The sequence below is a fragment of the Crocodylus siamensis genome, chromosome 5, assembly GCF_052110815.1.
Source record: "Crocodylus siamensis isolate JL-2025a chromosome 5, ASM5211081v1, whole genome shotgun sequence".
In the NCBI taxonomy this organism is placed as follows: domain Eukaryota; kingdom Metazoa; phylum Chordata; order Crocodylia; family Crocodylidae; genus Crocodylus; species Crocodylus siamensis.
The window spans coordinates 127,153,918-127,179,205 of NC_143399.1; the positions used below are offsets into that span (position 1 = coordinate 127,153,918).

At 41.6% G+C, this 25,288-nt stretch overlaps 1 protein-coding gene across 1 annotated transcript in view; it reads right to left on the minus strand.

Moving 5' to 3' along the window:
- Nucleotides 1–5,648: 5,648 nt before the first annotated feature.
- Nucleotides 5,649–25,288, minus strand: part of STAC (SH3 and cysteine rich domain) — a 107,534-nt gene continuing 87,894 nt past the window's right edge. Inside the window, exons 9-11 of the mRNA XM_090050285.1 lie at nucleotides 19,946–19,997; nucleotides 19,348–19,485; nucleotides 5,649–8,405 (exon numbers count right to left, since the gene is read on the minus strand). Of these exons, the coding sequence (XP_089906411.1) occupies nucleotides 8,307–8,405; nucleotides 19,348–19,485; nucleotides 19,946–19,997 (289 nt within the window). The 3' untranslated portion in view covers nucleotides 5,649–8,306. The remainder of the gene's footprint in view (nucleotides 8,406–19,347; nucleotides 19,486–19,945; nucleotides 19,998–25,288) is intronic.

Genomic DNA, 25,288 nt, shown 5'->3' on the forward strand with positions numbered 1-25,288 from the left:
TATGATCGCTTCTTGCCTTTTGAAGGCTCATATCAAGTGTAGTCATGACATCTACATGGAGCACATCATGGGCAACCGCCAGTACACCAACCCCACCAGACCGACTGCCACCGGATTGGACCCAGAGGGGACCACCTGAACCCCTCGCTGCACCTGATGGACTTCTCTTTGAGAAGAATCTTCAGCAACGGACCACCCCGCTCCACCTGAAGAAGACCCTTGCGATGAGACTCTATATGGACTGAGAAACTTTTGTCAACCTACTTCCTTCACCATTGTGGACCATTGTATAGGTTTGTGTGCATCTATCTTCTTTCTCTCTCAGCATCGTGAACTCCCTCTCTTCCCTTCCCTTACCCCCATCCCCACACCCCCGGGCTTGGTTGGCTAACATTGTATTTTCTGTAACCTAGTTGCATTCCCCTCCTCACCCCCATCCCTCTTATGTTAGTCCCTCTCTTGGGCGATCTGCATTTTCCTACTAGCTTTTTCATCTTTTTGGATTCATAATTCTAGACATTTACTTACAAAATTCAATCTGATACTACATTTAACCAGGTTTAACTTAAACCAGTTTAAGTAATCAAAAACTTGTTTCAACCTGCAACAGAGCAGAAGTTCAGTGGACATAAACCAGTTTCAAAATGGCTGAAACTGGTTTATGTATAACATCTGTCCCTAGCCCTTGTGGCAGGTCAGAGTGGTGGAGGTTGGGAACATACAGGGCAGGTTTTTAGTCTGAATATGTAACTAAACTCAGGCTAACACTAACACCAATCCACATTTGAGAAGCTTAAAGTGTAATGTGCACCAAAGCCCTTGGGAGCTCTAACTGCTGAGCAAAATGTAAGATGGCTAAATGGGCATGGGTGTGGTTCTTGGCCAGCTACAGTTTTGGGGGTTATGCAGAACTATTGCCTGGCCCTAGTAAAGTTGAATCATAGCTGACTGTAAATGGAATTAGATGCCTCCAGGGTAGCACTGAATTGGTTCCAAGCACATGCAGTTGGCACAAACTTAGTTGGTAGGGTGTAACTGTGGCCACGTTAGTCACTTTGGCATTTGTGTGCAAGTTGAAGTTGAATATTGTTGAGTGGCTTAGGTGCCTAGAGAGTATCACATTCATATCCTACCAGTGAAACAAAGTTCTTCCCTACGTGATTTGCCCAGTGTCATGCAGGAAGTCTATGAAAGAACTGAAACTTGAATCTAGATCACCTAAATAGCAGGCCAGTACTTTGCTAATGGCCATCTTATTTACAAGCCACTTGGTCCCAGTAGGTGCACAAGAGCCTGAGGTTACTAATATAGTTAGCACTACAGTAATTGAGAAGCTGTGTTTATAGGATGTGTACCATAATATTTGTCAACTACCTTGGCCCCCCATCCTTCCACTTATGTAAGAAGGCATATGTTATGCATATGAGGTTGTCTTGTAAGTCCAGCATATGCAACTGAGGGCAGGGTAAACTTACTTGCATAATCCAGCCTAGTTTCTAGGCCAATAATCCATTTTACCTGGTGCCCATATGGTACAGTTAAATCTGGTTAGTATTGCTATTTGATTGTAACCTCCTCACCAGTCTCATTAAAATACATGTGAATCAATAGTACATCATATCACTCCTCCCTCCCACCAGCAGGACCAGTTCTGTGAACATGCCTTGCTTGATGCTTATTGCTGTTGTGTTGGGGATGAGTCATCTTGCATTGTAATTTCACCCAGAAAATGAAAGAGAGAAACAAATCTCCTTTGCTTTCCATCTGGGCATTTCCTGTCATTTCAAGTTGTGTTGCAATAGCATAAGCAAGGCCATTTGTAGAATAATGCTGTGAAACAGGGGCATTACAATGAAACAGAAATTTCCAGTGACATCATCAGGCAGAAGGAGCCACAGGGAGGGATTCCTCATAGTGACCTAGATAACAATCACAAGGAGAATAGCCCTTGGCAGCAAGAGAAAGGACTGGGGATGGAGAGAGGCAGAACTTGTACTTGCTAATGTGATCAAGCACAGAGTCATCCTCAGGATGCTGGGGAGAGGCAGGTATTTATATTCACTGTAGATTTCTTGAGCCAAAAATGTGGATACGTATAGTAGTGAAGAATAGGAATTAGTCACTCACAAATATTCTTTTCCCAGATGATTCAAGTGATGTTTGTGCCTGGGAAAGCTGTAAAAAAGTGTTAAAAAAAATCTTGTCTTTTCTCTTTTTTTTTTCCCCTCAGACATACAATCCTTCACCCTCTACTACACAGACCCCTGCTCCTGTTGGGCCCTTTTCCTTAGGCAGGCAACCTTCTGGTTTGAGGCACTAAATCGCTGGTATGGAATACACACACATCCCCTGGTCAAAGAACTTCACTGAGTTCAACTATGTTTGGGTTTAGGGAAGAGGCTGCATATTTAACAGGGCAGATGCTTTCCAAGAACTTTCCATCAAGGGAGTGGGTGTGAGAACCGGTGCAACTCAAACAGGAGTGGATGTTGGGCTAAAGGTGCACTTGAATGCAAGCGTGGGTCCAGATTTTTAGCACCAGTGACCATTAGTTAAGAATAGACTATGTAGCAGGACAGCACAAAGACCGGCACTTTCTGCATACGTATGCATGTCAGAAGGCAGGGGCAAGCACTGAAGGTTTTGGTTTTTGGTTTTTGGTTTTGGTTGCAGCAGAACTGCAACTGTTGTTGCATACAATAGCTGGCATGGTCACTCAGGATACTGGCCTTCCTGTGTGGTGGAGAGCACAGTTCTGTGATGGCTATACATTGTCAACACAGTGTGTGGGGAGAGGTGACTTGCTCTGGTGATAGAGTGCCTGGGGAACGAGCGGGTTCAGAATCATTAAAGCTGACAGGGCTATTTCAGTGTCAGTGCCCTGTCTTGGGTGGGAGCACTGAACCTAGATGAACAACACCAACAAGTTATATTTTATAGAAGGCTTTACCAGTGTACTTCTCTTATTGTTGGGGCTCCTTTCAGGTTCCTGCACTGCTAAAATAACACCTCTGTATGTTTTATTTTCCCCCTCATCCTTCTGAGACCCATCAAATATCAGTGGCCTGGTAATCTGATGAACTGTGGTATATCTCTGGCCAATCTGTCTAAATTTCCATACTGTGCACATGACATTTTTTAAACACACAGGTCAGCGCATGTTTTGCATATCATCTTCAATATGGTTCAGGTTTCCAGCTTGGCTATTATTTTTAAGCATAAGTTCCTAACTTTGCCTTAGGAGGCAGCATGTATTTTGGAGTGTTTTGTTATTCATGTGTCTCGTATATATGCAGTCATATATGTTTGCAGCTCAGCTCTCTGTAGCAGTGTGCTTGTATGGTACACAGTTGGTATGAATGCAGATAGTGTTGTCTGGTCTTGCTGTATGTACTCCCCTATCCATTTATCTGTCTGTTTCAGGTACTTGTAGGACACCAATTACCATCCTGTCTAGATGCCAAACACATTAAGATAAGGGAAACAATCAATCAGGATGGACACTAAAGGGACTCTGTCCTTGCCATCAAGTTGATGCTGTTAAATATAAGGAATGATATCACTGGTAGAATGAGATACATTAATTTGAGGAGGTGTTGAATGGTGTTCTGTTAGCAGCTCAGAAATTTACTTCTTTGCTGACCAGCAACAATCTTGCTATTGCAGCTCTTGGCCTCTTTTGAGCAAACTGCCAAGTATTCATTCCCCAGGCGCATTACAGTATCTATATAAAGGCTAGATTTAAAAATAATACTTTTGTACCTCAACTTAGATTAACTTATTTTGCCATGGAAAACTAAATATGAAGACTTCGTTGATATATGTTCCCACTGGAAATACGTCAATCTGCATGCACTATGTGCCTTGCAAAATGCATTGTACACATCTTGATAGTCTGTAACTATATGAGATATTTAACAGGAACTATTTTGGTTGAATTAGAAAACTATTTGTAATATGGTAAAATATAAAAGCAGTCTCCACGGCAATGTGATTTGTATCATCATATATTTTAGCTATAATCAAAACGGACTTGTTTTGTGATTTTTAATTTTTTCCTCCATTTTCACTGATGTTCAGAACATTTGGTGAAATGTATGACAGACTTCTGGAAACTAATACTGCTGTATTATGTCCTGCTCTATGGGCGAATCTAAACATTGCCCTACAGTGATGTTGTTAAAGCAGTGTCTGTACTCTGCCATGCATTTGACATACGGTTAGTTTTAGCTGCTACTTTGCTGTAGTGGCGCACTAAAATGGGGAAGTGTGTTGCTGTGGTGAAGCAGCTGCCAGTCATGTGTAGACTCACGTGATTGCTACGTCGCCGTATCATGTCATATGGCAACATAGCATATTGCTACAGCAACTTGGGGTGATGTATAGATTTGCCCTATCTTTTATATGTGAATGGAGAAAGGAACAGCTATATACAATAAGTACTATAGTCCATCAAATCTTTACTGTCTCTCATTGTGATGTGTACCATCTTCTTTAGAGTACCCTGGGGTGTTGTGTGTGACCTCTAGAAAATAGATATCTAGAAAAGTAGTAAAGCTGATGACTAGTCTCTCATCAACTATAGCTGAAATTCTGGCCTACTGAACTTAAAGGATTTGTTGCCATTGACTTCAGTGAATCCAGGATTTAAACTGAAAACTTTTAGGTGAAGGTTAGACAAATGTTTCTGGGATGATTTAAAAAGGGATGATCCTACCCTGAGCCAGGGTTGGAATAGAGGACCTTTCAAGATCCCTTCCAGCTTTGCTTTTCTGTGATTACTCAACTACTATTCAATTTCTTAAATAGGAAGAGAAAGATGAACTAAGTGTTTTTAAAACACAGATGTCTTTATATATAAACCAACAATTAATAAATAGGGTGCTAGCAGATGATGCTCAAGAACACAGAACACTAGGTCCTACAGACCTACCCAGGGTGATAAAATGTATCATTATGTACAGCAAATGGCTTCCTGTACATAGCTCATGCAGCTCATAACTGTAAGAGAATCAGTACTTAGGGAATTATCCTCCTTTTCCCCTAATAATTAGGAATTGTTTAGGCCCTGAAGAATGAGGTCTTATACTCTTTTCAAACCTCTTTTTAAGGCTTATTATAATTCTATCTATTTTTGTTATCCATAGAAATATACCATCTCTCTGGTAATCTTGCTAAATTCTTGACCTCAATGACATCCTGTGACAATAAGTGGCATAGGTTAATCATGACTTGTAGTTCATATGGCGACAGGAGGCCACTGAAGGATGTGTGTGGTATAAAGGCATTACTGCTATCTGTCTAAGATACTTTACCGTTCATGAATGGCAGTTGACTGCAATTTGTGCAGCTCATACCAAATTGGTATCGATAAAACCTATATTACACACAGTAGTATCACATGTTCTATATGTGCTATATGTTTTATAGAAGAACTATTTGGGGAATTTTTCAGCAGGGAAATCCTCAGGGATGTGGGAGAAATTCAGATAAACCATTGAATAGTTTTGCCTGCTGATGACTGTAGCAAGTGCTCCAAATGATGAATAATGTAAAGTGCTAAACTATCCAATGCAAAGAAGAGGTCAAGACGCATATATTTCCATTCTCCTTCCAACCATTGCATGTTCTTTATTAAGCAGAACATTAAATTAGATGTGAACAACATTTATCTTCTAAAATTAAATTTTTCTGAGCAAGTATTAGATAAAGTCCAGTCCTACTCTGTCTGATTTTTATCCAATTATTAATGCAACAGCTATTGTGAATTGCAAATGGTAGAAAAAAACTATGGAACATTAATTTGGATTCAGAATAAGGCATCCAGAATTGCTGAATCAAGACCTTTATTTCTCTAAGCTGAGTGCTTAAACACATGCCTACCTTTAAGCATATCAGCAGCCAACAGAGTGTATGTTTCAAGTCAGGCATGTGCATAAGCATTGTGTTAAAATAGGGACAAAATACTGTTTTCCACATCAAACAATGACCAAAAAGCAAAGCCAACCAAATCAAACCAAACTGAAAGGTAAAAGTAACGATGAAAGCTTTGGTTCAGAAGCAATGTTTGCTTGAACATGACATAATCCACTTAGGCTTTTTTCAGTCACTTTATTATTTATTGCTTGGTATCAAAAGAATCAAACTGACATTGATTAAAGGCCATTGTGAATTGTAGTTACTATTCATATCATCCTTTGAGTAGTATGATGCATGTTTTATGGAGAAACTGAAATCATAGGAAAAGATTGCAGTAAGAGGGGAATCACAGTATGATGCAATTATGTAAACAGTAGCACACATGTATAGAATAATACAGTTCAGGTTTAACAGGCCAGGCCCAAGTAGCAACTATTTTTGTTATAACAAGCATTTGAGAGGTGGTTTTTTTTTTTAAGTATTATTTGGATTCGTTACTATGAAATAAAAATATTATAAAGTAGGGTAGAATAATGACACTTCTAATGCTTCTTTTTTTGATCTCTAAGGCGTAAGTTTCCTTTGTTTCCCCATTAGTTACCTTGCAAAATGAGCTGAGTGAAAGAAAAAGGCCATTTATAAATCTCTGGCAATCCCACTAAACAAGTTATGTGCTAGAATGGTTTTGGTAGGAAAAAGGGATGCTCGCGATCAGTATAAATGACATAAACAGTGAAGAGAAGGATTCAGCAGTTGATACCCCTAATTCTTACTTGTTAATGAGAAACAGATGAGAGCTTGCAATGTGTGGCTCTGATTTCACAGACAGATCTGCTGTGTGGACCTCTGAGTCTGTCTAGAAGCATACAGACTTCAGGAAGCCTCTGCAGGGGCTCAGGATTTCAACCCACATGCCAGAGTAGGGCCAAGGGCTCCAGATGCAAACTTTCTTGATGTTAAGACATAGGCCTTTGTGATTCAGCCTATTTTAGACACAGTGGCCACCTGCAAAGCTCAAATGAAAATCTTGCTTCCTTGTAGTCTGGGGAGTGCTAAGGCCTTGATTCTATGGTGTGATCTGCATTGGGGAACCTTATGTTTTTAAAGAGACTCACTAAAACTAATGGGCTTTGCTTGGGCACAAGGGGTTTATGCTGAACCCCTCAGTGGAATTTTTCAAGATTGGAGACAGCATGATACAGACTGTCACCCAAGAACTTTCTTAATGGGCATTTCTGCAACTTCATTGGACTTAAGCATGGGGGATTTCATCTAAGCAGAATTTGGCTTAGTGTACATATAGCTGAACCCTAAATGCTGCTATCTAGTCAATGGCAGTATTAAGCGCAATTAGAAGACAATCCAGTTCTCTCACTCGCTCTGGGCTATACATTCACTTCCAACACGTTAGTTATTATCAGTTTCACTCTTAGCGGGGCTTAACTGACCATCTGCCTTTATTATTAATAGGATTGAGATATAAAATCTTTCCAAATGTAAGAAACACCAGAAAAATATAAAACTTCTCAAGCGTGTGGCTCTCACCCAGCTCTGAGCATTTTTGTCACTTCTTCTATCCTTCGATAAAGGAGCAGGGAACTTGGAGGAATATGTCCAGTCAGACATTCTGAAGAGGACGAACTCAGCTAAGTCCATCAGGTAACACAACAGTCATTACATCCAACATGTGCCAACAGTTTTGTTCGTATACAGACAAAAAACAAGGGACATGTAAGCTGGCTGCTCTTTCATGCATTGCAGTCACAGAGAAAGAGAAAGCCATCACTGTCCAGACCAAAGTGCACTTCTCAGATTGACATTTATACAATGTCTCCAAACTGCTTTGTTATGAGACTAAACATCTGGATTAAACGCTGTACTGATTGTGGCTAATACTGTGGACAAAAATCTAGAGCCACACTTTACTAACAAGCATCAGACTGCAGTACAAGGACCTTTTCTTTTTTCCACTCACACATCAAACAAGAATACAGTTCAACAAGTTTCTTAGGAGACAAGGACGGGATGCAAGTTTAGTCCTTCAGAACGGCTGTCTGTCTCCATCAGGGTATTGATAGCTGTCTTGCCCTGAAAATCAGCTAAGGCCAAACACGTCTTACCTTATTCCTTTTAGCTTCCCTGATCCTTTTTCCCCCTTGGAGGTTTCCTGATACATATTCTTTGAATCAACCCTCTTTTTATTTTATTTTTTAAAATAAAATCTTGTTGTTACTTTAACAGTCTAAATGTCTTTTCATTGTTGTTGCAGTTGTCTCATTATTCCCTGAACATCTGCAAGACAGCCCATCTGGGTTGACACAGTGTGAGATGAGGGAGACAGGCATTGCCAACAAAGCTCTCCTACTGCTGCAAGTGGAATGTTGAAATCAGATGTTTTCTAGGACGTCTATGGGGACGAAGCCTTTCTTCTTTCCGCTGTACACTTTGATAAAGCCATCATGCTCCTTTTCAGAAGTCACACAGATCTGAATTCAAAGAGGGTGAGAAATGCTCAAACACATGCTTTGCCATGACCAAAAGACACTTTATTCTGGGAGCAAACAGCTACTGCGAGGGTGAGCTGTCTTGCTTATATAGCCTCCAAAGAAAACTGTCTTCTTTCCACTTCTCAAATTGTAAAAAAACCTCCAGCTTTATATAAAATAGTCAAGAGCTCTTCCCCCCCGCCACCAAAGTGTCAATATTGCAACTCTTATTTACATCACTTGGAGCTCTCAGATCAAGACTTACTTTGCAGCATCCACTAGCGCCTAGACCTAAACCTTATCTCACTGTAAGCATCTAAATGGTGTGTATGTGGCTACATAACCAAAGTTTGGGGTATTTGCCCACAGTTTGGGATTCTATTCTCCCCTGGTGAAGTACAATTGTGCTGCGCGTGTGCAGAGTTATTTAGAAGGGTCTACTGCAGTGATAGCATCAAAGGCCTCTCAGGGAAAAGCATGGGATGCCAGCCTGCCTAAACTCTCACTGAGCAGTAATGTTTCTGTGTAGGCGGGGGGTAGGGGGGAATATGCTTCCAATATTTGAAATATTTTGTTAGAGGGCACAAAATGAATAACCATGGTCACTTGCACACATGTGGGAGAGCCTGTTTCAACATGCCGGAAATCCAGTGCGTTGAAGTAGACTGATTAATCGAGTCTGCAGGAGCACATAAATTGATGTGCTCGGGCGGTCTCGTGCACAACGTGTATCAGCAGCACAATGTGTCTCTGTGACAGCAAAATGGTGGAGGCGCGCTTTGAAATAAAACATGTTTGATATGCTTTGGTTTAAAGCACTCCGCTGTCATTTTCTCATGATGCACACGTGCTTTTAATTAGTACAGCTCGCTAATTAAAAGTGCCCAGCGCTGCATTGGGAGCACATGTAAAAATGCCCCACGACACTAAACTACACTGCCAATTTTCCATTACTGCAGTCAACACGCCTGTTCATTAATAAGTTTTGAATTCTGTTTGACACAGTAACTGAATCATTTTTAGCATTAGTATTATTATTGTTGTTGTTGCCTTATTGTAGTGTCTAAATGCATTGTATGGCAGTAGGTTTCAATTCTGCTAGGTGCCGTACATACGCATGAGTGTGCTCAATGAAAGCAATCTGTGCAGTCTGCGTAGGGAGGTTTTAAGAAGGGAAGAATGGGAAAGAAGGTGCATCATTAAACAGATACTTTGTCATCTGCTGCCACATTTTATATACAAGGCTTGGAACAACAAACAGGTTTGTTGGTTTTCCATTAAGCAAGGTCTTTCTTCTTGAATGCAGTATATGGTGTATCGATCACCTGTGATACTGAATTGTTGGTATATAAAAACACATGCGCTAAATAATGATTTTAATGTGCATGTTATGGATTGGATTAAAGCTCACTGAACATGAGGAAAGGTCATCATTGCTGTAAACAAACAGTTGATCTGCTTTTATGGAATTGGAAAGCTAAAAGAATAACAGATTCCACTCCAATCTCAGGCAGAGGTCACTGCTCATGATAAAGAGCATGCAAAGAACTAATGCATGGATTGGCTTAGCTAGCTATAATTTATTAAGAAATTGTATGTTTGTGAGAGATAACAGAATGGCCAGAGGTCTGCCAAGAAGCACCCCATAATTCATGATAATCAAAACAATAGGACAGCAATGAGAAAAGACATGGAGAAGAGAGCTATTTGGGCTGAGTAGTAGCTGAAAGGAGCTTGGGAGTATGAGCAAAGGCATCTTTCTTGTTGTTTCATTCTTTGTTGTGTTCAAAGAACAGGATTTTGTACAAGCGTTGGAAATATTCAGAACTGCATCAAAGACATGCACAACTCCATCACCATGTTATTCTAACTTGAAAGACCCTAATTTTTTAACTGCTTGGGTCAAAAGGAGTAACTTATGCAAAGCTGAATAGCACCAAGCTGTCTTCAGGAACCCGTGTAAAATGTAAGGGGAGAGGGTAGTGCTTACCTACCATTTCTGGTACTTTTGCCATATTTCCTTGTGGGTAATAGGAAATAACTTGTTTAGAAATTTGCACAGGCCACTTTTGCCTCAACCTCAGTTAATGCAGAGGTGGATGTTGCTGATCAACTGTTTGAGCTCCTCTTGAGAACTGTGGGGATGCTTTTGTGGCAGATTCAGATCTTAATTAGATAGTGACATAGCCTTTCCTAATAAATTTCCCTTGCTAGCTAGTTCCCTAGTTTTTGCATATGGCAAATCCCAGCTGGTACTGTGCCACTGCTTTCCAGTAGGAGGGTATTTTAGGAGGAGAAAGGGGTATGTTTATACCATGCTGCATACTGACAATCCCTTCTCAATGCAACTAGTCCTAAGGGGCTGTAGCAGCTGCCAGTGCTTACAGCTGCTCCAGGTTTTTCTGTCCATCTCAAGGACTGACAGAGTGCAAAGGGGAGTTTTAGTTTTTCAGTTTAATTTGTTTGACTTAAGGACCTGGCCCTCAATTGTAGTTTTTGGACCTGATTCTTTGCTTGCTCACCTTGTCTGTATCAGCAGTAACTTCCCAGACATCAGTGGAGCACTAGGATAATGTTGTAAATGAGAGAAAGCCTCTGTAATGTGCAGTCAATAGGAAAAGATTCAAACCCTTTCCTTTCAGCAGGTGGCTCATTAAATGGAGGCCGCTTTCTGATTTGTTCTTAGTTTGGACCCTGTGCATTGACTTGGCTCCTCCAATATTTTAGTGCTGCTGATAAATGCAGAGCAATACTGTGGCCGTGTAGTAAAACAAAACAGAAGTGTGAGGCTCCTGCCATCAGGCACTTTCAAGCTTGCTCTATTTAATTGGAGCCTGCTTAAAATGGCACCTATTCATGCTGGCTCTGTTCATGTGCTGAAGTCTGCCACGCTGCCAAGGTAAGTGAGCAGCTGGGCAACAGCTCCCCAGTGAACCAGCAACACAAAAAAACCTGACTCTGGTTCAAGAAATTAGAAATGGTGCAAGGAACCATTTCTCAGGCTATTTCAGAGTCACTGGGTAGTCCTAGAAATAACTGGAGGCGGAAAAGACAATCTAAGATTAGAAAGTCACTTCTCCAATTCTTTGTTTTCATTCTGCTTAAAAACAAACGGTCGGGGTCCTGGCTGTTCTCTGAACTTGTCAGCACATTCTGACCCTCAAGGATCCTTCTCCATCACTTACCCCTTAAACAGATGGCTGAGATGAATGATTAAGAGGTGATCTTTTAAACCACACAGTTATTAATAGTCTCTGATTCACATGGGACCTGGACTTCGGGGTTTGGCTCAAGTGGAAAGTTCCCTTTGTCAAACAGTCACTATGAGCTTGCTCAGACTGTTCATGAACTCTTATGTTCAGCTCCCTTTCTCCTGCATATTTTTAACAGCACTCCCTATTACTGTACTGTAGCCTGTTTTCCATAGAACAATTATTTGGGTACAAAGGCAGTCCAATTTCTAGAGGGAGTTCAAAACTTCTATAAAATGCCAGGTTGACAGAAGTGCAGGTTGACAGCCTCTGGAAAACTGGGTATATCATAGGTGTGCTCTAAGCTTCCACCCGTTATCCTGCCAATATCTATAGATCCCAATTTAAAGGGGCCAGTTCTGGGCATGGAAGGTAGACACTTCAGTCTCTATGCCTATTCATTCCTATTGATTCTGCCCCAAAAAGTGCCCAGTGTGGTTATGGTTTTTGTGCCAGCTGACTCACTAGCATTTGAACTGACAGAAAAAACTCATTTCACATAAGTGCACCAAACAGCCTTGAAGAGATTGTGTCTCAATGATATTTCCTACTAGTCTGAACTGGATTTGAATAGTGATGGAGTTTATTCCTAAGACTACTAGACATACGGTTAGGAATAACAGTTAGGAGAGTCCACTACCCAGAGAGGTTGTGGAATCTCCATCCTTAAAGGTTTTTAAGACCCAGGTCAACAAAACCTTTTCTTGGATGATAGAGTTTGGGATAGTCCTGATTTGAGCAGTGGCTTTGCACTAGATGATCTCCTGAGGTCCCTTACAACCCTAATTTTCTAGGATTTGATGATTCTATGAATTCTGGGGTAGTTTCTTGCTTACCAATCTGCTTCTCTGTTAATGGCCTCCATTGAGAGGAACATATTTTGGTTTAAACATTTAAATCTGACAAGAAATTTAGCTGTATCTCAAGGTGGGGGACTGAGACCTTACCAAGAACTGGTTCTCAGTGGGTGCATCAACACGAGATGCTTTATTGCACAGTAGCCTTGTTTAGTATGCACTGTAAGTGTATGCATATCTACACATGCATACACTTACAGCGCAGTAAACTTCACTAATCATGAGCAAATTTGCTACCTGCAAATGCAAGTAGCAGATTTACTTATGATTACTTACTGTGCAGTAGCACTCATGTAGATGCCTGACAAGGAGCAAATCTCCTCCCAGTCAGCCAGCCACTGGATTGTTGCCTGCCCCTGGGAGCTGCTTGCTGCTGGGACGGGCTTCACCATTGCAGCACAGGCAGGGTCTATGTCCCCCTGTCTTTGCAATGGGGAGCTTCAAGCCCCCCACTTTGAGATTGCAATCAGGGACTAGGGGCTGGGAAATCCTTATCTCCCATTGCCAACTCCGTGACTGCAGGGCCAACACTGGGAGAGCCTTATACTGATCACAGAGCTGAGTGGGGAACAGGTTCTCCAGCCCCCAACCCACTATCACAGAGTGGGGTCTGGGAACTGTCCTGGTCAGGGGCAGGTTCCAGCTCTGTGCCCTGATTGGGTGATTGAGGCACAAGGCTTGGAAAGAGCTGCGGGGGTGGGGCAGGTCCCAGCCCCCTGCCCTGATCTGGTGGTGGGGCAGCTAGCAGGGAGCTAGCTGCTTCCTGCCCCAGTGGCCGATTGGAACAGGGGGCTGGGACCTGCCCCTCCCCTGAAGCTCATTCCAAGTCCCTTGCCACTGATTGGGGAGCCAGGGCCTGGAGCTCTCTGCTGTCGGGGCAGGGGGACCTTGTCCTCACCCTAGCAGCAGGCAGCCCCCAGGTGCAGGGTGCAATGTTTCAGCTTCAGCCAGGAGACAGCTGTCTCCTGGCCCAGTGTTTCTGCCAGCCCCTGGGCTAGCACCCAGGAGGAGCCTAGACCTCCTGCTGGTGGTAGCAGGGGCCCATGCCAGGGCCCCTGGGAGTTTGCTGCTTTTAGCAGCCATTAGTTGTTTGCTGCTATTAGCAGCAAATCTTCTCCTGCTTCCTTGCATGTGTAGACACCTGCCCAGGAGTGTGTACTCATGTCTAGTCTACTTGTGAGTAAGCTGCTCCCACAACAAATGCACGTGTAGAGACACGCAGAAACTGTCATACAAAATCAGGCCCTTTTACTGCATTGCAGAATGGGAACTCAAAAACCAAGCTAAAAATTTAGGCTTATGTGTTTTGGAGCTAGGGCAGGAGATTGCCCTATGAGTTTCAGCAAGTTAAAGGACATCAAGGAAGTAGCGGTCAACGGCTCTGAGATTCTGCTCCGAGCACATCACTGCAATATGGCCATAGAGAAGTGTGTGACTATGGAAGCTAAACAGGAAGTGCTTTATATTAATATCATTTTTAAAAGCATCTCTTCTTGTGATTTATTTTCTGGGTCTCTCTAATTGCCCAGTTATGATTTGCTGGATTGTACACTAGGGAACAATGTGGAAAAACGTGGATATGCCATGTTTCCCCTCGCCCTCAACACTTACTCTCCGTGAGTTAGACCATACGGCCATCAACCCCAGTATCCTAACTCAGTACATGGCAGTTCTTATACTGTGAGGCAAGTTCACTTAGGACCTGCAAGCAGATGCATACATTCTATATATCTGTAAGTTGAGAGGCTACAGCAGAAGTTACAGGCTGGAAGAAATCTTTCACATCCAAGCAAGGACTTTACCAGAAACAGAAATGTTTATGTGACTTGTTTCATTTCAGAGTTTTGTTGCAAAATCTGAAAACCTGCAAAACTTGGCTGGTTTTCATTTCAAATTCAAAGATTTGAGCCTGGCTTTGCTCTAGTGATATCAATAGCAAAACTCACGTTTGCTCTAGCAGACTCAGGATTGAAATGTATTGTAGCAGATTTTATTCTGAACTAGTTCCAAAAGTCTGTCACTAAATCCTAAATTGAATAATATTGATGTTTTTGAAGGGGAACATTTTTTAAAAATCAGACTGAGTTACATATTTCATAATGAAGTTTTCAAGTGATTCTTTGTGAAGCTGTGCCTTTGCATAATGCAGGGGATGGATGAGCAAAACATGTTGTTTCTCCCTCTCCTCCTGAGTGTCAACTTTACCATAAAGGTTTGGAAATGATATGATATCCAAAGGGTATATAATTATGAAAAACAAAGGCAGAGACAGGCTTGCCTACAGTGCAGATGCTGTAAACATTTTTGCCTGTCTGAAAACAGCTTATAATTGTGCCTGTTTTGATACAGTTATGTATTTTTGCAGTTGATACAATTGTGTACACAAAAATGTCCTCACTTTATGATTTGCATGTATGCACATCAGGAAGCAAATATAACTCCCACTAATTTGATGACCAAGCAATGGGAGAATAGGCTGGTGCAGCGTAAAATATTTCTGACATCAGACAGTGCATCAGAAACTCAACTTTATATTTACTGGGAGAGATTCTCTATTGGCATAAGTCCACTAACTTAATTTTCCATATGTTTTATAGAACGACTTTAGAGCCAACAAAATTTTACCTAAGGGATTTATACAACTATAAAATGAGGAAAATCTGCTTCAGTGTAATTAGATTAATTTATTATAGCAACTAATTAGCCACGTAAATAAGACAATTAGGGTTTTTTTTTTAATTAAAGGGAAGCCTCAGCTCTATGTTTGAGACTGAAGTTTTCCTCTTCCTTCTTCCAAACTTAGGTTGACGCAAGTGGATGCCTCCTATACAGTAAGGGTATTATACGTATATTTGTGTTTCCTCATGGCCAAAGGTATTCAAAAAGTGCTATCTAAATCTCAGTAAAAATGTCAGAGGAATGAAAAAAATGTTCACTTCATTCAAAACTGTTAATAGAAACATTCATTTTTAACTTAAAAAAGGACAAAAAATCCCCACAATTCGCACCTTTTCCTTTTATTTCTGCATTCCCAAGAGCAACACAGACAAAAAGGGGATAGAAACAAAAGGGAGAGAAAAGTAGAGAAATGGTGAAAGAAAGAAAAATTATTCCTTTTTTAAATGCCAAATCAAGTTTTCAATAAAATCTGGTTATAAAAACTAACATTTTCCTTGTAAGAATTTATGTTTGGTCAAATGAAAAATTGAAGTTTCCATTAGGGGTCAGAGGAAACTCAGGGATGGCTCCCAGAGATGGACTATATTTTTCCTCATGCTCCTGTTGACCGGGGTGTGGTGCTGGCTGCACTTATTCTGTGGACTTGCATGAAAAGATGAATGGCCTTGACTGGGTTTGTGGAAGAATTAGGATTGTGGCATATGAGGAACTTGTGCGAGGTAGCATGAGGGTTCCTTCTACATCCTCTCTTGCATATCCACTCAAGGGTTGGGCATAACTTGCCCTACTTCATTTACTCTTTCATTAGATTTCCCTCTCAGTATCTATTCCTGTTTCTACATCTCCCTGAAATTTTGTCTACTCTGCCTGATTTCTGTGCTTTATTTTATCCTGAACCTCATAACATTCAAACTGAACTTTGTTGCTTGCTTGGCTTCAAAATTAACCCTAACCAATTTATGTAAAAGTAACAAAGGGGTTGGCAAACTTAGTGGATTATTCTACTTCACTTATCTCTTATACTGAATTGAGACTATGAGCAGCTCCTGATTGATGACTCCAGCACAATCCAATTACAGACGATGGACAATAGGATTGTCTTATGTTTAGCTACAACTGCCAGACTTTCTATCTGACCATTTGGAAATTATGGTCTTGTAGGAAGTGATATGAGAAAATTGGTCCATATCATTTGCAAGACTAATCGTATAAACTGCCAGGATATTATGCACTTAATGTTACGATCTGACTCACAATCAGTCTGGGAAACTTTGTATGCCTAATGCTGACACACCAGATGCAAATGACCCAACTCCCTACTGCTTTACCCATTGGGGCATCCATTTACATTAGAGCTAAGCAGATATATATTTTCACTACTCAGATTTAAAAACATTTTTCCATTCCTTTGCAGACAGACAAAAGTGTAGGATAGAGAAGAGGAGGCTCTCAGTGAAGATATGTGCATTATGATGCTGTGTTCCTAAAACACTTCATATAGCTTAGCTTATTTTAACAACTTCAGGGCAATCTTATTTACTATGTACAGTAGGGTACTAAAAATGCATGCTAACCACCATGTCTGTAATATCTTTTATAAAGGGCTGATGTTCTCGTGGAACATTAGAACATTTTCAAAAGCAAAAGCAAAGGGGTGAAACAACCTAACCTATCATTGTACTGAAATGTTAACAAAAAACAGGAGCAACATCTACCTGGTAGAAATATAAGGGGACAAACTCCTGTTCCATCTGATGGGAGTCAATGACTTTGCAGAGGGTGTAAGTCAGCACCAAATTGTCCTCTAGTTTGTGATACAAAGGGTATGGGCACATGTGCATTTTGAACTGGTTCAACAGGGCAGCAGCTGTCACTTTTTAATCATTATGCATGGACAAACTGGGAATGAAACAAAACCACTTCAACTTTAACAGTGGATGAAACAGTGTTGAAGTTGGAGCAGTTTTGCTACATTGGTATAATTCCCAGCTTATCCAGACATAACATTTAGAATGTAACAGCTGCTGCCCTTTTGAAATGGCTCCAAATGTGTCTATAGGCAGAATGAAGATGTAATACTAGTATTAAATTGGCATAAGTTGTCCTGATATAACTGATACGCCTATCTTCTCTTATACTGGTATAAATGGAGCTAACCTACCATAATTTTCAAACTGTTTCATAAGTTGCAGAAGCTTATCTCACTTATGCTAGTATAGGAGCCATGAAAGTTAAATTGGAATAACTGAAGCATGTTCTCAGTTGGCATGTTCCTCTTTCTCTTTTAAAACAGTTTAAAGTGACATCTGTCCACAACCAGAAGCTACCAAAAGGAAAGAAACACCCCGAGAAGAGGGAATAATTGATTTCAGAGGATGTACTGATAAAGAATTTATGTGGGTGTCCCATTTTACATAGTTGATAAAGGACTTAGGTTATCTTTTGTCCCCCAGTTGTTTATTTCCTGGCTTATGTTAGGTTTTGTCACAATGTTGATTCACATCATGTAATTTTTGGCAAAATTTTGCTCCCAATATAACACTATCAAAGTTCTATTATGGCTTCAGCAGCATTGGATCCATTAAGGCATCCATTAATCAAGAATTAAATTTTAAACTGCATGAGTTTACAGTGATACACAGCACAAAGTATTGTGCAGTAGCATTTGTAATCTAAAAATAAATTGGTCTACAGGAGCATTGGAAATGCACGGTCCAAGGAGATAAAATGGGCTCTTAAATGATGATTAAGACTTTGAAGATCCGATTTTCTAAAGGATTCACTTTTATTTTTTCTTTGTGCCCTTTGATGTCAAATCATTAGGAACTGATTTCAATGGGAGAAAGTAAGGCTGGTGCAAGAGTACTTTTGAAAAGTCCCACCCTGAATGATTTGGAAAGTTCTAGCTGGCTGTTTACATATGATCCTTTGTAGCAAAATCCCCAATGACAGCACGTCCAGATGAGCATGCACATTTGTTTCCCCAGGGACAAGTAGTAGCAGCACAACGATATACCACTGCAATTTGTCCCAAGGAACACCCATGTATGAGCACTCTGATGCACTGCATATTGCTCCTGATGAGGTAGGGGAAGTTGAAGCTAGCACTTGGGCTGGCCCCAGCAGCCTTCCCTGGAGTCCTGGGGTCCTCCTGGAGCAGTGGTGGTGATCTGGGTGCGCAGAGGCTGGCTGGCAGCTGGAGCGTGGCTCTGGATGGTGAGGCTCTGGTTTCAGGTGGTGCATGCTGCAGCCACATGTGATATCCTGCTTTTTTTTTTTTTTAAACCATTTTTTTTTTAGATATTGGGATTTCCCAGTATCTAATTTTGGCTCTGTGCTGCAAATATGCAATGTGGAGAATGATTTGATGTGTGCCACATGCATTTTGTGGTGCCTGAAAAGCCTTTGAGGCACTGCAAAGTGCACATGAGTACTCATCTGGACGCACCCTGCAGTGATATCCTTATTAGAAACTGGATCATTTCCTATTATCTTTGCCCTACTTCCCCTTCCCTTCTATTGGCTGTTATGCACATTGGTGGATGTCCTGTCTTAAATTACTCCAGTAATAAATTTATGTCTTGTCTTAGTCTCACGTACTGGGAGCTTCATCCATGAAATCAACAGGACAACTTGCATGGGTATTGTTAATCATTTCTATAAATACGTAAGATTCATTGTTTAGACTGTAAATTCCTTGAGGAAAGGACTGTATCTTTCCATGTGTTTGTATAACACCTAGTAATAAGATCCCTGGCCTTGACTATTGACTTAGGCACTATTGGGTGTGTCTATACATGCACTTTAATGTGCATTAGCTTATTTTAATGCACATCAAAGCATCACAAAAAAAACATGTGCTTCACACTAAAATAGGCTAATGAGTCTTTTTTCATTACCTCACACCGGAAGTCCTAAATTTGATGCTCATTAGCAAAAACACATTAATGACTGTGTAGATGTACCAACTGAGAAGCAAATAATAATAAGGATGAAATAATAATAATAATGAAATAGAGAAATTCTAATATGTGCAGGAACAGAATCTGCTTATATTGTCATTGCAGAATTGAAAGCTACAGATTAATCAGTAGTGTTACTGGAAATGTAGAGCGGGCAGGACCTTGTTCTTAATGATCCTAGTTGTCCACTTACTTGGTTTTCTTTCAGTGTTATCTGTCCCTGTTCCTTGCATCCAATAAATGTTCGGACACACTTGTAAATCCTTTCATCTCGTTGCACTCTCTGAACAAAATTCGCAGGGAAAAATCCAGTTCGGTCCTCAATTTTCCCCTGGAGCAATGATAAAGAAAAAAAATGACTTTGTGTAAATAGTGTTCTACTTTTAAAAGGTTATAAAGGATTTAGGGGTGTTGGTTGTAGCTGTGTTGGTCTCAGGACATAGGCAGACAAGATTCCTTGGGTAAATTCAATATCTTTTATTAGACCAACTAAAATAGTTGGAAAAAAATCTTCTTTGCAAGCTTTTGTGTACAAACACCCTTCTTCAGGCAGGGGACGTGTCTGTAGTTGTTTTGTGCTCTTCTTGGACGTGATAGAATAGAAGCCAGAGGCCAGTATGCGAGAATGACAGTCAGTGAAAATGCAAATTGTGCCAGTCAATGGGTAAGAAACAGGTTGCATGGTGGTGAATGGGAATGTAGACCTGGTGTTAAGATCTAATAATCTTATCACCAGGACTACACCCCCCCCACTCCCCAGCCTAATAAACGATAAAGGATTTAGTGCCTACCTTCCACCAGTCTTCATTAGAGTCCTCCAGAAGTGTGATCATATCACCTGGTCTGTACCAAGAAAAGGAAATTTTGATTAATTTTGTCTCTGCAATAGTACTCTGCATTCTTAGGTATGTTTACTCAGAGCAATACTGTGTTATGCAGAGATCCTGTTGTTGCCTCCAAGGTGTTTCGTAACCTACAGATACCCCACATTAAGCATAAACATGCTGGCTCATGTACCAGGGTTTAGATGAGTATGTCTACACTGTGTTACCAGTGTGCCGATTAAGCACCCCTCTTGAGTAGGCCTAACACACCCACTTTTGTTGCATGCATCAAACCCAAAAATGAGGCAGTGAAGCTATTTTGGGGGTGCCTCCTGCCACTGCTCTCAAAATCTCCGTGCCTCGTGTATCTGAGATGGTTAATAGAGAGCACCCCGGAAGGGTACACATTCACACATTTTGGCAGAGAACTACCAGCTCTACACACATTAACTTCAGAACTGACCAAACACAGTTAGTTAACCCACGGGCAAACTATGCTAATGTGGCTTTGCTGAGTCTAGTTACAGAGCCAGTGAGTGCCAGGCTAGCTTAGGTGTCTCTGCAGTGAGCTGCCTTGCATCATGTAAACACACCTTTCTGGTGTGGCCATTATGCCCGAGTAATCTCTACATGTGTATCTAGGAAGTGAAAGTCAAATTCTTCTCTCTAAGTTGTAAAACTAAACATCCCATTGAAGCTCAGGGATTTAGACCATTAAAAATGATTGCAAAATTTGTCCCACTGAGTTCTCATTGACATTTTGATGCCAAGGTAAGGTGATTAGGTCTCAATTGGCCCTATTGATATGCGCAAAAGCTGTAATAATTTCTAGCCTGCAGCTGAACAGAGGCAAAAACACCAGCCACTCTGGCCAAGAATAAACTTTATGGAGTAGTGCTGATTAACATCCCCTCAGGATTTGGTCCTGTGTGTTTTTCATGACAGTCTATGTTAGGGACAGAATGGCTGGACACTATGCATTAGGGGAGGAAATGAGGAAGAATTTTGTATCACAAGCACAGTATCTCTCCCTGGTACAGGGAGACGAGAGGGATGGTGTGGCCTTTGCCTCTATGTATGCCGGCCAGAGAGCCATAGAGAGATGAAGCCTGCATTGGAAGGACTGAGAGGGTGTGATCTCATTTCTTCCCTATTCCATTTCTGTCATTTATATATGTGGGTGGTGAAAGAGAGGATTCCTGCATTCCCCCGACTGGAGGGATGACAATAGTGCCCACTTAATGTGTAGCTAACACTGGGCACAAAACTGCTCTTCCAACCCACCCAACTAGTGCATCCACGCTAGAAGTAACCCTCATGCATTGTTCAGGGATCAATTATTCATGAAGGGGATTTGTACACGTGCTGCAGCGGCTTTGAAAAGTGCCTGGCGTTATGGTGCAGGCAGTTGTATAAGTGGTGAAACATGCAGCGATGGACTTTTGAACTAAAACACATTGGAGGTGCATTAGTTCAAAAGTGCACCACCGCCATTTTCTCAGTGCTGATGTGCATTTCACCACTTACGTAACTGCCCGTGTCACAGTGCAGTTGGCATCAGCTTGTGTGAGAAGCAAGCTTGATTAATCCAGTTTGCTCTGAAGCAATGGATCACCGGCGCACTTTGGGACAAAAACATATGTGTATAAATGCCCCAAATGTCTAGCTCCTGCTTCCATGTGACAACGGGAGTTTTGCCACATACTATCATAGTGGCAGTCATAGGCTGTGAAGGTGATGGTGATATAGTGAGCCAAATGTCACCATTCCTCAGCAATTAAAACCTCATTTCTGAGTTTAGAATTCACCCAAAGCTTTCCCTTTGTGCCTATAGGGCAGGCAGGCAGGCATGCTGCAACATCATCCCTTGCCCTGGTAGTTGCCTGCTGCTGGGGCCCAACTCCGATCTCAGAGCCAGGGCTCAGACACTGTCCACTGCACCAGCAGCAGGCAGCTGTCGGCCCCCGCTCCAGTCTCAGAGCTGCGACTGGGACGCTGTCCCCTGCCTCGGAAGCAGGCAGCTGCCTGCCCCAGCTCCCCCCCTCCCCAGAAGCATGTGTAAAAATGCCCACATAGCCTATGGATTAGAGCAGTTTCTATCCAGTGAAAGGAGAGGGAACCTCTGTCTTTCATGTCTTGCATGAGCCCTCTTGCCACTGGAGAGTTACTGCTTAAAAGGAATTCAAGTCACACCCCCTTTTTGGTAAGACATGGCAGGCACACGCACTTCATTTTATGCGGGAGGTCAGTTTAGTTTGGACATGTATATCCTCTGCAGTCCAGACATAGGGGTCTATGCTTCAGAAGTTACCAACATACTTAACATTAGACACTTAACTCTAGGGCTCTAGAATTCAGAGATTTTCAAAGCAGTCTATAATGTAGGTACTAAAATGCTCAATGTAGTGACAGCTGCGTCTTTTTGTGGATGTAGCCCTATGTGCCCCATTGATTTAAATGAAAAACAGGATGTGTGATGATAACAAACATCATTATCTATAGCTATTTGTTAGTCACTGGAAATGTGTACATGGGAAGCCGTAATGCACAGTAGAATTAGACTAGGCTACTGCGCATTAGAGCAATACGGCAAAAATTGTGCTAATGTGCAGTAGAATTAGTCTACTGTGCATTAAACTTCACAAAAAACCCAGTCTTTTCTACTGTGCATTAGCGTGAGCTACTGCATCTTTATGTAGTACCTCATAGTAAAGGTACTAAACTTAATGCACAGTAGCAAAGGTGCATTAATGCACATGCAGATGCACCAAATGTGATTTTAGTCTACTTCCTCTTTGACTTTTGGCCATCATATAAAATCTGCTACTATAAACAAGTTGCATTGCTTTCAACTTTATTTGGCAGCTCACTAGAGAGGGCAGGGGAGTCCTATTTTATCAACCATCAGACACAATGCAAGACACAACTCTTTCTCCAATTGGGAGGGAGTGAATGGACTCTGCAGGGAATCTTAATTATGTTCTCAGCCCCTGGGTTATTGTGTATGCTTGGGGAAGGTGGCTACAAAGTATTTTTAAAATGGCGCCCTCTTTAAAGGAATGAATGTGCGAACCAAAAGGCATAAATAAATACAATGATTCTACATGGGAGTCCTAAATACTGGGTGCATTTACACATGTGATTATTATGCACAAATAAACTCCAGAGCTTATTGCTCCAGAGTTTTTGCTCCTGGCCATGCCCTTTGAATGTGTGCCCACAAGCAAAAAAAATCTCTGGAGCATATTGTTCCAGAGTTTATTTATGCACAGCATGTGAAGCTGGATCAGAGCTTCCTGGGCTGACAGGTCACCCAAGGGCTGTTCTGATGGGATCTACATGCTGTGGAGGGGCTAGCTGAGGCATGAGGTGCTTCAGTGCAGGGCTGCTGGGTAACCTTGTGATGAAGCATCCTTGTGCCTCAGCTAGCCCCACCACTGCACATGGAGCCAGGTCAGAGCATCCATGGGTTGGCAGGCTTATTCCTTGGATCCCTTGCCAGCCCAGAGCTGCTCCAACTGGGCTTCACATGTTGCAGGGACAGGGAGAGAGAGGGGAAGGGAATATGGCTGGCTGAGGCATGAGGGTACTTCAGCATGGGAGCTGCTCATGCCTCAGCCTGCTGCTCCCAGCGTGTAAAACCTGGTGAGAGCAGCCTTGGGCTGATGCGTTGACCCCCACATCCCCTGCCAGCCCAGGTTGCTTTGACCAGGCTTCACACGCTGCAGATGGTCTGGCTGGGGCACAAGGTGATTCAACATGGGCGTTCCCTGCACTGAAGCACTTTCATGCCCCAGACAGCACTGTCACCATCTACACATGAACAGCAGTGCATAAAACCAAAAAACTAATGCCACTTGTGTTTAGCCAGACTACCCTGTGGTGGTTTTTATTAGTCTACTGAGACCTAATAGGGCTGCACGTGTAGATGGTGACATTTTACTGCAGAGCTATTAGTCAGCTCTGCAGTAAACATCTTGTGTAGATGCGCCCACAGAGTGGCTAATAAATGGGGTTCTTTATTCCTACAAAATGTCATTTTATTATTCTACTTTTTGTTGTCTAAAAAAGTTCTCATACCCAGAACAAAACAAGTGTGGAAATATGGCAGCTACGCATAAAGGTCGAAGAGCCTGTCATTTTTGCTTTGCTTTCCACCCACTCTGTCTTGAGCAAGAAAAGGGCACAGCTGGAAACTGGGAAATGAGCTTTCAAAGAGAGATGGGCTGAAGAGTGAGACTTCTCTCCCGTGACTTTTTAAGCATGTCATATTTGAGTCACCATCCTACTCCTTTGACCCTGGGTAAATAATGAAGCGAGCTGAGATATTTCATAAACTGTGCTCAAAAAAGACAGCATTCCTAAAACCTGTTGAAGTCCCTGCAATCATCCACTTATGATGAGTAGTTTGAACCACAGTTTGTTGAAGTCAGTTGAAAGATTGTTATTGGTTTCAATGGGCTTTAAAGCCCTGTGGTGCTAGGGATGAGCTCTGCTGCAAAAATGGAGTAAAAAGAAGTACAGGAAAGATATTTGAAATAGGCCATGTTGCAAATGAAGCCAAGAACACATCTATTTATGTGAAAATAGTGTAGCTGCTATCCAGTCTCTTGAAATCCTCACCTTTCCCCTTTTCTGAGGCAAAATCTCAAGGGGGAGTAAAATCAAATAGCGGTAGTATTGCTTCTGATTGACTGGATAACCCAAACAATCCTAAAGCTAACTAAGTTTCAGTTTTTAGCTGCTGAAAAAAAATTATCTTAAGCCAATTTTTCAAAATTGGTTTTCTAATAAAAAGGTAAAAAATTGTCAGGGACACCAGACCATTTCTACAAGAAAATTTATTTAGTAGAAAATCCAGTTTTCCTTTGGAAAAAAAAAAGTGTTGGCTAGACAATTTTCAGTAAGCCGTAATCATCATCCTACTTATTTATTTGGATTGACATAGGCAGGCGTGCGCGCGCGCACACACACACACACACACACACACACACACACACAGAGGCCCATGCACTCCAACTGCACACACATTCTGCCAGAATGGGAGATATTTCCTTGCTTAATGCTTCCAGAAAAGAAGAATTTCTGAAACCTGAGTCCTCCCCTGTCCTGCTAAAGGCCAGAAGAATTGGAAAAGGAGGCTGTAGTAAATGGAGATTCTGAAAATTATAGTGTCTCTCCTGCCAAATGTAGTAGAAAAGAAAGAGAGAAAGTAATGGGATATAAGGATGTTCACAAGTCCAAGTGCACCAAGGAGAAGGAGAAGTGCCTGAAAGTGTTGGGAAAAAGATCCTGAGTGTCATGTTTAAA